The 14,697-nt window shown below is 47.1% G+C and overlaps 1 protein-coding gene across 1 annotated transcript in view; it reads right to left on the reverse strand.

Moving 5' to 3' along the window:
• Positions 1-3,360, reverse strand: part of suclg1 (succinate-CoA ligase GDP/ADP-forming subunit alpha) — a 69,251-nt gene extending 65,891 nt beyond the window's left edge. Inside the window, exon 1 of the mRNA XM_033035486.1 lies at positions 3,246-3,360. Coding sequence (XP_032891377.1) covers positions 3,246-3,288 — 43 coding nt within the window. The 5' untranslated portion in view covers positions 3,289-3,360. The remainder of the gene's footprint in view (positions 1-3,245) is intronic.
• Positions 3,361-14,697: the final 11,337 nt, after the last annotated feature.

Genomic DNA, 14,697 nt, shown 5'->3' on the forward strand with positions numbered 1-14,697 from the left:
GTATAGTCCAGGTTTCAGATTTTGTCCCAGATGAGCAGCCTGGAAATAATTGTGATTTTTTTAGATCGATCTTGGTTACAGGTAAACCTATCTTTACTTATCTGATTTATTTTGCACACCAAGCGGTCGGTCTGCAGTGATTCACACAAGTACAATGAGTGAAAGCAATAAAATAAAAACCTTGTCAGCACTGTTCACATCCTAAAAACAAATACAATAACCGTTTTGCTACAATGCTGTGTTATTTACCACAACCACCACTATGCGATTTAACTCAACTACAGATTTTAGAGTACTTGCGGATGCTATAGTGCCGAAAACGACTGAAATATGCAACAAGGGGGGGGATCAGAACCAAATATTGACAAGCAGCAGATATCAAACTCAAGCACCATTCTCCCCTCTCCAGCATCAGGCACAAATTATTGTTGTTTGTTTATTTTCTGAGTATGTGTTTATTTTTTTCTCTTGTTTATCACAGTGTACTATGTTTACATATTCTGTTGTGCTACAGCAAGTAAGAATTTCATGGTTCTATCTGGGACATATGACAAAAAAACACTCTTGACATCTGTCTATTTCCACACAAAAGTAAATCGGAAAGTGCTGGAATAATTCAGCAGGTCAGGCAGCATCTCTGGAAGACATGTGACGTTTCAAGTCCAGACCTTTCTTCAGACCTGAAACGTCACCTATCTATGTCTTCCAAAGATGTTGCCTGACGTGCGAGGTTGCTCCAGCACTGTGCTTTTTGGTAAACCAGCAACTGCAGCTTCTTGCGTCTACATCTGTCCATTTCCACTCCGTCTATTACAAACCCCATGTCAGGCTATTAAACTCAAGACCCTCTTAACTCAAGGCACTTGAATCAAGCTCATATAAACCCTAACATTGACACTAAAGGGCCCACTTGGCCGTCATTTGCGCGCCATGGTAGCGTGTGGGAATCGTGTGGGGTAGCGCGGGAGGGGCACATGGAGTGGCGTGGAGGAGTGTGGAATTGCGCGCGGTATCGCGCAGCGCGCTAGGATTTCGTGCTGCACGAAATCTTCGCTCGCCACCGGCCTGTCGCGTAAATGACGGCCAAGTGGGACTGGGTGACATTTCGGGTCGAATCGGTGACGTTTCGGGTCGAGACCCTTCTTCAGACTGAAACATCATCCATTCCTTCTCTCCAGAGATGTTGCCGGTCCCGCTGAGGCATTCCTGCATTTTGTGTCGATCTTCAATTTAAACCAGCATCTGCAGTTCCTTCCCACAGATTAATTTGGTCTGCAGCTTGCTACTTTTCATTAACCTCTTTTTTTGAATATGGGGCATTACATCTGCAGTTTTTCCAATTGCTAGCACCACTCAAGAAACTGGAACATTTTAGAAAATCACCATAAATATCATAAACTGGGTAAATATCATAAACTGGGTATTCAAATGACGTCACGCGCTCCAGACAGCTATGCGGACGCATGATGTCGCGCGTCAGTCACTACCGGCCTGTCGCGGTAAATGACGGCCAAGTGGGTCAGGCCCTTAACACTCCATACTGTCAAGTTGGAAAAGGAACAGAGAAGATTTATGAGGATGTTGCCAGGTCTCAAGGATCTGAGCTATAGGGAGAGGTTGAGCTTTATTCCACGCTGCATGACTCTACTGGGCCCAACCTCCTCTCCCCCAGAGGTTTGGACCCAAGCCCTTCTCTACAGAGCCATTCTCTCACTAGATTCCTTCTTCTCCCTGCTCCCATCCAGGAGAAGATATAGAAGCTTGAAAGAGTGCACTATCAGACTCAGGAACAGCTTCTTCACAGGCTTAGGAACATTCCTTCAACAAGCTAGGGTACTGTCTGATTCACCTCTTTTTTTCTCTAGGGTACTGTCCGATTCACCTTTTTTTTTTTAATGTGCTGCATTGGCAACAAGCATTTCACTACACCTATGGTGTATGTGACCAATAAATAACTGAACCTTTGAACCTCTACCCCATTCTGGACATTGGACATTGTCTATGGAACTGATGTGCTACAATGCTAACAACCATATTCGGCACATTGTATGTTACCTTTACTCTATATAGAGTTTAACTTGATTGTATTCATGTATGGTATATCTGATCTATTTACATAGCATGCAAAACAAAGCTTTTCACTCAACCTCAGTATACGTGACAATAATATAAAACCTAAACACAAATGTTAGGCCCAAACTCCTCTCTCCCCAGGGATTAGACCCAAGCCCCTCTCCCCCAAATGAGACACAATCCCATTTCTCCCAGGGGATGAACCCAAGCCCCTTCCCCCCAGATATTAGACCCACAGCCCACACTCCAAATGATAGACCCAAGCCACTGCCAGATATACCCAAGTCCCCCTCTCCTGGGTAGACCCAACGATAGGATGGTCTCCTCTTATTCCGCCCCCCCTCTTATGTCTCCCTCTACGAGGTCTTTCTTCAGGAAGAAAGAAAAGAGAAGAGAGGAGGGAAGAAAAGAGGAGGGAAGGGAAGAAAAGAAAAGAGGAGGGAAGGGAAGAACGAAAAGAGGAGGGGGGAAAAGAGAAGAGGAGGGAAGAAAGAGAAGAGGAGGGAGAAAGAGGAGGGAGGGAAGAACCAAAGAGGAGGGAGGGAAGCAAAGAGAAGGGAGGGAAGAAAGGAGAGAGAGGGGAGAAAGGAGAAGAGGAGGGAAGGAAAGGAAGAAAGAAAGAAGAGGAGGGAGGGAAGAAAAGAGGAGGGAGGGAAGCAAAGAAAAGAGAAGAGGAGGGAAAGAAAAAGAGAATCTCCTGGAAGAAAAGAGAAGCGGAGGGAGGGAGAAAAGAGAGAAGAGGAGGGAAGAAGAAAAGAGGGAGGGAAGGAAGAAAATCAAAAGAGGCTTCAGAAGCAGAAAAATCTTCTTCGGTCCTCCCAGAACAATCTTCTTTATTTCCTCCCCTCTTCTTTCCTTTCCTCCCCTCCCTTCTTCTTTCCTCCCCTCTCCTCTTCTTTCTTTCCTCCCCTCTTCTTTCTTTCCTCCCCTCCCCTCTTCTTTCCTCCCCTCCCCTCTTCTTTCCTCCCCTCCCCTCTTCTTTCCTCCCCTCCCCTCTTCTTTCCTCCCCTCCCCTCTTATTTCCTCCCCTCTCCCTCCCGGGTGCAGCGCTGTGACGGTGCGGGGTGCGGGGTGGTTCGGTGTGTGTGTGTGTGTGGGGGGGGTGCGGGTGTGTGGATGCCGGTGTGTGTGTCGGGGTGTGTGTCGGTGTCGGGGCCGGGCCTGTTACTCACGGACGAGCCGCACTCTCCCCGCCAGTGCCGCCGCCGCCGCCATCTCCTCTCCTCTTCTCTCCCCGCCGGGGTCAGCGCCAATGACAGCCCCAGGACCCCCAGCCACAGCAGCCCGCAACCCGCCTGTGGGCCTGACACTCTGGACCCCGCGCTCCCGGGCCAGCATCACCGCCCCCATCCCTCTATCCATTCCCCCGTTCTACTTCTTCTCATTATTATTATTATTTCCCTCTAATTTCAGTTGTATCGGGCGATCTGCTTAGTCACCTGGAATGGGAGAGGGGTCCTGGCGTTCGAATGGCATTGTGGGATTTGTAGTCAATTCAATTCAATTCAATTCAATTTATTGTCATTTGGACCCCTTGAGGTCCAAACGAAATGTCGTTTCTGCAGCCATACATTACAAACAAATAGACCCAAGACACAACATAATTTACATAAACATCCATCACATTGCTGTGATGGAAGGCCAAAAAAACTTATCTCTCCACTGCACTCTCCCCCCCGATGTCAGAGTCAAAGTCAAAGTCAAAGCCCCCGGCTGGCGATGGCGATTGTCCCACGGCCATTAAAGCCACGCCGGGTGATGCAAGGTCGCACACCGGGTCTTGATGTTAGAGCCCCCGGCGTGCGCTCGCAGTCCCGCGGCCATTCCAAGCCGCGCGGGGCGATGGTGTAAGGCCCCGCTCAGGTGCTCTTCAACCCCGCAACTCGGGCGGGAGAAGTCGCCGCTGCGGAAGCCCCGAAAAGCGGTCTCCCAGCAGGGACCCGCGGGCTCCCGGTGTTACCGTCCGCCAAACCCGCAGTTGCAGCCACCGAATCTCCGGAGGTCGGGCCGCAGCAGCGTCCACCACAGCTCCACCCGCTCTGGACTCGGCCAGCTCCGCGACGGTGAGGTGAGTAGTCGGCACCAGAGCCCCCGGTCTTCCTGTTGGAGGCCGCTCTTCGTTGCAGCCCCAACGACAACGGAGACCCGACAAAGAAAAGATCGGGTCTCCCGTGCAGGGAGAGATTTAAAAGTTACCCCCCTCCCCTCCACACACCACCCCCCCCCCCCCCCCCCCCCCCCCCACACACATACCCCAACAAAAATAACAAAAACTACATAAAAACATAGACATAAAATAATAAAACGCAGGACTGACTGCAGAGGCCGCTGCTGACGAAAGTCGCGCCGCCCACTGTGATTGAACAGCAAATAATAATAATAATGGATGGGATTTATATAGCGCCTTTCTAATACTCAAGGCGCTTTACATCGCATTATTCATTCACTCCTCAGTCACACTCGGTGGTGGTAAGCTACTTCTGTAACCACAGCTGCCGTGGGGCAGACTGACGGAAGCGTGGCTGCCATTCTGCGCCTACGGCCCCTCCGACCACCACCAATCACTCACACACATTCACACACAGGCAAAGGTGGGTGAAGTGTCTTGCCCAAGGACACAACGACAGTATGCACTCCAAGCGGGATTTGAACAGGCCACTTCCGGTCGCCAGCCGAACACTTAGCCCATTGTGCCATCTGTCGCAAAGATATCTAGCAAAGATTATAGAGGGGCTCCTCTATAATCTTTGATATCTAGTACACAAAAAGCTGGAGAAACTCAGCGGTTGCAGCAGCATCTATGGAGCGAAGGAAATAGGCAACGTTTTGGGCCGAGACCCTCAAGGGTTTCGGCCCGAAACGTTGCCTATTTCCTTCGCTCCATAGATGCTGCTGCACCCGCTGAGTTTCTCCAGCATTTTTGTGTAGGAAGGAACTGCAGATGTTGGTTTACACTGAAGAATAGAAACAACCTTTGTGTCTACTCATTCCTTCTCTCCAAAGATGCTGCCTGTCTCCTTGAGTTACTGCAGCAATGTGTGTCCATCTTCGTTGCAAACCAGCATCTGCAGTTCCTTCCTACACAAAGAAATGCAGATGCTGGTTTACACCAAAGGTCATAGAGCTGATTGTTCAGACTGAAGAAGGGTCTCGACCCAAAATGTCACCCATTACTTTTCTCCAGAGATGTTGCCTGTCCCGCTGAGTTACTCCCGCATTTTGTGTCTATCTTCAATTTAAAGCAGCATCTGCAGTTCTTTCCTTCATCAATAGACAATAGACAATTGGTGCAGGAATAGGCCATTCGGTCCTTCGAGCCAGCACCACCATTTAATTTGATCATGGCTATTCATCCACAATCAATACCCTATTCCTGCCTTCTCCCCATATCCCCTGACTGCTATCTTTAAGAGCCCTATCTTGCTCTTTCTTGAAAGTATCCAGAGAACCGGCCTCCACGGCCCTCTGAGGCAGAGAATTCCACAGACTCACAACTCTCTGTGTGAAACATAATTCAGATAATAATCTGCCATCCTGATCTTGCCACCAAAGTGGATAACCTCACATTTATCCACATAATACTGCATCTGCCACGCCTCTGCCCACTCACCCAACATATCCAACATATCCAAGTCACCCTGCAGGCTTATGGCATCCTCATCACAGCTCACACTGCCATCCAGCTTATTGTCATCCGCCAAACTGTCTACTATCTCCCTCCCCCCCTTGACTTCTGTCTGAAAAAGGATCTCGGCCCAAAACATCACCCATTCCCTGTGTCAGAGAGAGTATTACATTTCCCACAGTAAATATCAAACTTCCAGTGCAACAAGTTGAAAATGTGGGAAAAAGCACCAGTTTCTTGGCATTTTAGACAACACGGGCTGGGAGTAATAGTGTGCCAGAGAGTGGACTACATTTAGTCATAGCCATGTCGTTCAGAGTGGAAACAGGGCAAATACTTGCCCACACTGACCAACATGGTTGGCCTCATCAGCAACAACGATGAGTCGGCTACAGGGAGGATGTCCAGCACTTAGCAGCATGGTGCGCTGACATCAACCTGGCCCTTAACTCCAAGAAGGACCAAGGAGCTCATTGTAGACTTCAGGAAGTCCAGGGGCGGCACGCACACCCCCATCCACATTAACGGGACGGAGGTGGAACGTGTTTCTAGCTTCAGGTTCCTGGGAGTAAACATCTCCGATGACCTCTCTTGGACCCACAATACTCAACTCTGATCAAAAGGCTCACCAGCGTCTCTTCTTCCTGAGGAGACTGAAGAAGGTCCATCTGTCTCCTCAGATCTGGTGAACTTCTACCGCTGCACCATCGAGAGCATCCTTACCAACTGCATCACAGTATGGTATGGCAACTGCTCTGTCTCCGACCAGAAGGCATTGCAGAGGGTGGTGAAAATTGCCCAACACATCACCGGTTCCTCGCTCCCCTCCATTGAGTCTGTCCAAAGCAAGCGTTGTCAGCGGAGGGCGTTCAGCATCGCCAAGGACTGCTCTCAACACAACCATGGACTGGTTACCCTCCTACCATCCGGGAGGCGCTACAGGTCTCTCCGTTGCCGAACCAGCAGGTCCAGGAACAGCTTCTTCCCGGCGGCTGTCACTCTACTCAACAACGTACCTCGGTGACTGCCAATCACCCCCCCTCCGGACACTTATTATTATGTATTCAAATCATTTGCTATGTCGCTCTTTCCAGGGAGATGCTAAATGCATTTCGTTGTCTCTGTACTGTACACTGACAATGACAATTAAAATTGAATCTGAATCTGAATCTGAATGTCCCATCTACACAAGTACCACCTGCCAGCATTTGGCCCATATCCCTCCATAGACAATAGGTGCAGGAGTAGGCCATTCGGCCCTTCGAGCCAACACCGCCATTCATTGTGATCATGGCTGACCATCCACAATCAAGATTCAAGAGATTCAAGAGACATTTATTGTCACATGCACCAATTGGTACAGTGAAATTTGGGGTCACCATAAAGCCATACGAATCAGTACCCCGTTCCTGCCTTCTCCCCATATCCCTTGACTCCGCTATCTTTAAGAGCCCTATCTAACTCTCTCTCCAGAGAATTGGCCTCCACTTCCTTCTGAGACAGAGAATTACACAGACTCACAACTCTGTTGTGAAAAGATTTTTCCTCATCTCCGTTCTAAATGGTCTACCCCTTATTCTTAAACTGTGGCCCCTGGTTCTAGACTCCCCCAACATCGGGAACATGTTTCTGCCTCTAGCATGTCCAATCCCTTAATGATTTTATATATTTCAATAAGATCTCCTCTCATCCTTCTAAATTCCAGAGTATACAAGCTCAGTCGCTCCATTCTTTCAACATATGACAGTCCCGCCATCCCGGGAATTAACCTCATGAACCTACGCTGCACTCCCTCAATAGCAGAATGTCCTATCCAAGTTCAAGTTCAAGTTCAGGTTTACATTTGTCACATGCACCAATTGGTACGAATAAAACACGATAGAATTTAACATAAACATCCCCACACAGCTGAATCAGCGTTTTCCACTGTGAAGGAAGGCAATAAAGTTCAGTCATCCATGTACCTGCCTAAATGTTTCTTAAACGTTGCGATAGTACCTGCCTCAACTACCTCCTCTGGCAGCTCGTTCCATACACCACTGTGTAAAAAAGTTATCCCTTCACCTTAAACATATGTCCTCTGAGTCTCGAATCTCATACTCTGGGCAAGAGACTGTGTGTGTTTACCAGATTAAACATTTTCCAGAGTAATATCACCCTTCCCATGCAACACATTCAACAAGTTACAAATGCAGCAAAGCAACGTCTATTGCAGGAATCTACTTGAGATCCAAGTGGTATTGTGTTCAAAAGGGAACTGCAGATGCTGGAATATCGAAGGTACACAAAATTGCTGGGGAAACTCAGCGGGTGCAGCAGCATCTATGGTTGTTTGGATGGTACAGACAGGAAGTTATCCTGTACCAGAGATTGGACTCTTCCCAGAGTAAATATTACCCATCCAGTGCAACACATTGCAAATGCAGCAAAACAACAACTCTTGCAGGAATTTATGTTCATAATGTGAGATTCAAAAATCACAATGCTCGTGAGACAAATTCAGACAAAGAAGTGTTTTTATTAATTTCATATTCTGCAGAATAGGTGCCTCTCCACTGATGTCCCCTAGAGGCCACACCGAGGATCGGGATGTCTTCTATCTTTATACATTTCTTTTCACTATTTTCACACCCATTGAGCTTCTTCCAATCATAACATAAAACCCAGATTCCCACGAGAACGTCGTGGAACGTCCACCCAAACTTCTACTGAAGTATTTCTGTTGCTACTTTTTATCTAGAATTTCTCTCTGTTCTTTATATCGTTACTTTCTATTCTACTAGCAGTCTGGCTTCTGCTGACATCTTATTTCTTTCTAAGTTATATTTCTATCCCTAGTCTAAATCAACCATGTCTGTTAACTCTTTCCTCACAATCCATCCTTTTCTTTTTTGCTACGCACCCTTGATTTACACTATCTCCTCCTTTTCTAATGCTAGCAGAAGATTCTTTGCCTCCATATCCTCCTCTCGCTAGTCATACTGTGTTCTGAAGGCCATTATGGTGGCAGCACTGTTCTTCGTCAGGGCTGTTTCTATCATCGCTGAGCCAATCCCCGTACGCAGGGAATGATACAACATCCGAACAAACACAATAACCCTACCATGACTATTACTGATGTTAGGGCAGATGTAAAGATGTGCTTCCATTTCCCAAACCAGGAGTCTAGAAACCTGGTCCAGGAGGTGTCTACTCCAGAGTTCTCAGCCAATTCAATAGACAGAGAGGTGAGACCTGCTAGGGCTCTTGATACTGACCCATCCGGAGCAGTGTTGTTGGGGATGAATGTGCAACATTGTTCGCCAAACATTACACACACCCCTCCCTTCTCAGCCAGTAGCATGTCCAAGGCCATGCGATTTTGCCAGGCCATTTGGCTGGTAGCTGTCAGTTGTTCCGCTAATCCTTCAACTGCATCTCGAGTGTAATTTATAAAGCGTTGTTGATTGTAGTATAAGTAGTTGATCCAGTCCACATTTTTATTAATTGTGGACCACCAGAAGAGTATGGACTCAAATCCCGTAGCTATCTGATTTCTGGCTTTAAATTCATCGGGTACCCCTCTTGGCACCCCTATCACATCTATATAGATGTGTGTGTCGAATGATCCTCTCACCTTTCTCTTTTGTCGTCGGCTTCCTTTATCGAGTTCTACAGCATGTTCTACTGCTATGGTGAAGGGCATCATCAGTTGTATGAGGGTACAGGTTCCCGTTAACCGGGGCCACAGGGTATTCTCCCCGCACCACCACCAGACATCGGCTCTACTGACTATCTGCTTTTTCAGCCAGGAGCTATTGAACAGTGGCCCCTGTTCCTCAGCCGTTATGTTATACGTCTGATTGCAGTTGAGCACCTCCCCCATGTCCTGTCCCTCTGGGTTATTTCTTGTATAGCACTCAAACCCCTCCTCCCCAAAAGGAATGGTATATGGAGGAGGTCGAGGGTCTTCCCTACGGCCCTTCGTATTGTTGTTACTGGCCGGAAATAGGTAATGATAATTCTGGCATATCACATTCTTTGGTAAGAGGGGATTCGTGAATAGCTGTAGTATACATGTCATAGCCCTAGGTGTTCTATCCCAATTCAGGGGAAATGGTACTGGGACCAGCTGAGGCCTAGCTCCAGCGCAGGCGTAACAATTGATTTGTTGCATACTTCTGGCTGTGTACATCATCCAGGCAAGCCAGGTGTTGGCTCCTTTTCCCCCTGTTGGTATTCCTTTCTTATATAACTGCCTTAATCCTGTTTCTCCTGCTACTATCATTATCTTCAGATCCTTAGACTCATTTTCCCTGATGACATTGCTGACTACTGGTGGTGCTGGTGTTGCCCCGGGATCCCTATTCTGACTGTCATCTATCTTGAACACCTCTCCCCTATCCTCGTATCTTCCCATCTTCCCATCTCACTTTACTTCTATCTCAAACTTCAGACATGCGTCCTTCCCTGTTTTATCTGCACATATCCAATACCTACCACTTTCCTGTATTTGGACACTCTGTATGCTCACATATACGCGTCCTGGCAATTTCTCGTTCGGGTTTTTATATACTCTCCACCTATCAGTTTGATAGGTGGTCCGATGCCACCCATATTTTGATGAAGTAAACACCGCGTGCCAATCTTTACAGGGATGGGTGCATACATACATTCTATAGCCGCACCACCATTTTCCTTTACATACATTAAATGGGATGGTGGTGGACCTTCTATTCTGTGGTATTGTGATTTTTATGCATGTTACATTACTTACAAGTTGGGTAACCACCCAACACACGACCCACCAACACGAAATCTTCATTTTTCCTGCGGGTTCTTGGTAAATGTTAGTCAATGGTTCTTCTCCTTTGCGCACAGTCCACGGGCTGATATCGTCTGGTGGGGCCTCCACAGGACCCTTAACTCGACTTGCGTGAGTCCACCCTTTCTATTTTGTTCGTACTGCTGTCTCCGTGATTAGTAATACCAAGTAGGGTCCAGTCCACTTAGCTTGCAGCTTTTCTTCTTTCCACGTTTTTATTAATACCCAGTCTCCAGCCTTGACTGAGTGAATCGGAAAGTCCAGTGGTGGGCTCTGGGCCAGCAATCCTTTAATTTTTAGTTCTGCAAGAGATTGGGACACTGCCAGTAAATAGTTCCTCTGGAACACATCGTTCCCTTGTATTGTTGGGACTCCTTCTACCTTCCCTAAGTATGGGAGCCCGAATAACATTTCATATGGTGATATCCCTATGTCTTTTCGAGGTGCCGTTCGGATTCTCAACAGGGCTATCGGAAGGCACTTAGTCCAGGGGAGTCTCGTTTCCTCTATCAACTTGGTGATTTGGGTCTTTAAGGTGCCATTCATTCTTTCCACCTTTCCTGAGCTCTGGGGATGCCATGGTGTATGCAATTTCCATTCTATTCCCAGTGCTTCACATATCATTCATGTGTTTTGGAGGCAAAATGGGTCCCTCTATCTGAGTCTATTGTTTCCACAATCCCATATCTGGGTATAATTTGTTCTAATAATATCTTGGCTACCGCCTGTGAGGTGGCAGTTGCCGTGGGGAATGCCTCTACCCATCTGGTGAAATGGTCCACTACCACTAACAGGTACTTCCATGTTCGTACCCGGGGCAGCTCGGTAAAATCTATCTGTATTCTTTGGAAGGGCCTAACTGCTAATGGTTGTCCTCCTCCTGGGACTGCTCTCATGATTTCCTTATTCATTCGCTGACATATTACACAGCCCCTTATAACTTGTTTGGCCATTGTAAACATCCCACAGCAAGCGTAGGTTCTGAGGAGGGTGTCACAGAGGGCTTGTTTTCCCCAATGGCTTTGTCCATGTAATCTCCCTAATAACTCCCTCATTATTTCTTTGTTCAATAGCTGCTTTCCATTTGGTGTCCACCATTTCCCATTTGAAGTACGCTGAGCCCCCATTTCTTTCATGTTTTCCTGTTCTTTCTCACTAAAGATAGGTATCTTTTCGTCTGGTTCCCTTAAAGGTATTAGTGACTTCATTTCTACCATCTGTTCTATGGCTGCTCTTTTTGCAACCTCATCCACTGCCCTATTTCCTCTGGCCTCCAGGGTGTTACCCTTCTGATGCCCTGCCACATGTGCTATGGCTATTCGTTCTGGTTTTTGCAAGGCTTCCAGTGTCTGTCCTACCAATTGCTCATGCGCTAGTTCTTTACTTCGAGTTGTTATCATTCCTCGCTCTTTCCAGATCTTCCCAAAGGTGTGTACTACTCCAAAAGCATATTTTGAATCGGTATATACTGTTCCTTCCTTTCCCTCCAATAATTCTAAAGCTCTCATTAATACATATAATTCACAAGATTGAGCTGACCAACTACCAGGCAGCCTGCCGCTTTCAATTTCCTCCATCGTTTCCCCGTTCACTATACCGTACCCACTATGTCTTTTTCCACCTATGCACCTGGAGGATCCATCTATAAACCACCGGCTGCCCTCAGCCAGAGGTTGCTCTTCTAAGTCTTCTCTACTTTTTGTCTGTAAATCTATTATTTCACTACAGCAGTGTACTGGGCCCTCTTCCTTGTCACCCTGTTTCTCCGCTGGATACAGGAATTGGGACGGGTTAAGGTTCTTATCCGTAATTATCATCAAATCGTCTTTTTCCATCAGGATGGCCTCATACTTCAAAAGTCTAGAGTCTGTTAACCATCTGTTGGATTTCTGAGTGAGTATGGTTCTTACTGTGTGTGGTGTAGAAACAACCAGAGTGCCTCCAAAGGTTAATTTCCTACTCTCTTCCACCAATATTGCGGTAGCTGCTACTGCTTGTATGCATCCCGGCCATCCCCTGGAGACTGGATCTAATATTTTCGAGAGGAAGGCCACTGGCTGTCGATTTCCCCCTCTTTTCTGGGTGAGTACCCCCTAGTGCCACCCCCTTGTCTGAATTTACAAACAGGTGGAAAGGTTGTTCTACTGAGGGCAGAGCCAACACGGGAGCAGTAATCAAACTGTTCTTTAATTTCCCAAATTCCACCTCCTGTTCTGGGGTCCACTGAACTTTGTCTTTTTCTTCTCCCAATTTATCATACAGGAATTTCACTTGTCTGGAGTAATCATCTATCCACAGTCGACAGTTTCCTGTCAATCCCAGGAATTTTCGGATCTCTTTCTTATTCTTTGGTATTGGTACTCCCGTGATCCCAGCTATCCTTTCGGGGTTGATTCGTCTCTTTCCTCCACTTATCAGATGTCCCAGATATTTTACCTCTTGTTTTACAAATTGAAGCTTGTTACGGGACACTCTTAACCCCTTCCTTCCCAAGAAGTTTAACAGGCTTATTGTGGCGTCCCTTACTTCCTCTTCTCTCTCTCCTGACAAAAGGAGGTCATCCACATACTGTAATAGTTGCGTTTCCCCGTGTCCTGGGAAATCCTCCAATACCTGCTCTAAAATTTGGCCGAATAAATTTGGTGATTCTGTAAAACCTTGAGGGAGCACCGCCCACCGAAATTGTTGCTTTCGCCCGGTTTTTAGGTTTTCCCACTCAAAGGCGAATAAGTCTCTACTCTCTGTTGCCAGCGGACAGCTCCAGAAGGCATCCTTTCTCTTTCTCTTTCTGTCTCTGTCTCTGTCTCTGTCTCTGTCTCTGTCTCTGTCTCTGTCTCTGTCTCTGTCTCTGTCTCTGTCTCTCTCTCTCTCTCTCTCTCTACCATAAAACAACATAAAAGCTGGTCATGTTTCATCAATTAACTTATTTCCAGTTAACTTTACTGACAAGAAATCTAAAAGAACATCAAGAAACGATTTTTACAACTTCTCTTTTTCAGGTTACCAGGATACAAAGAGTTCATTTTTGCAGCTTGTTCGCAATCCCCTACGGCCCAAACACAGTGGGAATTCCCACCTCCGCCACGGGGCGTCTGTGTTCAATTTTACATCTTGCTCATTTCAACCATTTGTTACAAACATCCCCCTTTCGCGGCCTCTGCCGTCTTATCTGCTACTTTCGGGAGTAACTCCCTTATCATCCTGTCTCAGGAATTTTCCTGTCTCTCAAGAATTGATCGAACTGTTCTCGTCAGACCTAAGGAATCTTCAAGGGGGCAAACTCCCTTCTCCCTCAGGGTCCTCTCCTAGGTACCTCCCTCAGGGGTCTAATTTCTATCGAACTTCTTATCTTCCCCTTCTGCCCTTTGACTCCCTGTCCTGTTGGCCGGTTGATCTTCGTCCACCCCGGCCCCTGTCTTCTCTTTCCCTTGGGTATTTTGGCCCCCTCCGGCTCTGCATTTTCCGTGGGTACTTCCTGCTCATATGCAGCTCTGCATTTTCCCCAACTGACTATAACTTATCATTGTTGGCATCTCCAACCCCTGGGAATTTCCTGCCCTCCAGGGTCCAGCATTTGCCCCAACGGACTATCGGGCAGAATGCGGGGATTTGGCCCACAGCCTTTTCCCCTCCCTTCTGGGTTTGCCTTGCAGCCCCCTGAATCCTTCAGGGCGTTAACCACAAGGTCTTATATTCTTAATACCGTGTTCATCGTACCGTGTTCATCATTCTCAATAGCCCAGGAAGTACTTAATAGTCATTTTCCTACCTGGGTTCCAAGCACTGGAATTGCTCGATTGATTTTTCGCGATTTCCAACTACTCCCACTTCTTTGTCGAGTCTCTGTGTGGTCCGGATACTACTGCCTAAACAGCTGACGGCAAGCAAGGAGTCTGAGACCGCTTAACTCAGCAGGGTGCACCTTCCCTTCGTCCGTCTACTCCCGTCAGCTGTCCAGAGTATTGGATCCAGGACGAGCCCCCAAGTTGTGAGATTCAAAAATCACAAATGCTCGTGAGACAAATTCAGACAAAGAAGTGTTTTTATTAATTTCATATTCTGCAGAATAGGTGCCTCTCCACTGATGTCCCCTAGAGGCACACCGAGGATCGGGATGTCTTCTATCTTATACATTTTTTTCCACTATTTTCACACCCATTGAGGCTTCTTCCAATCATAACATAAAACCCAGATT

Source organism: Amblyraja radiata, chromosome 1 (assembly GCF_010909765.2).
Source record: "Amblyraja radiata isolate CabotCenter1 chromosome 1, sAmbRad1.1.pri, whole genome shotgun sequence".
NCBI lineage: Eukaryota > Metazoa > Chordata > Chondrichthyes > Rajiformes > Rajidae > Amblyraja > Amblyraja radiata.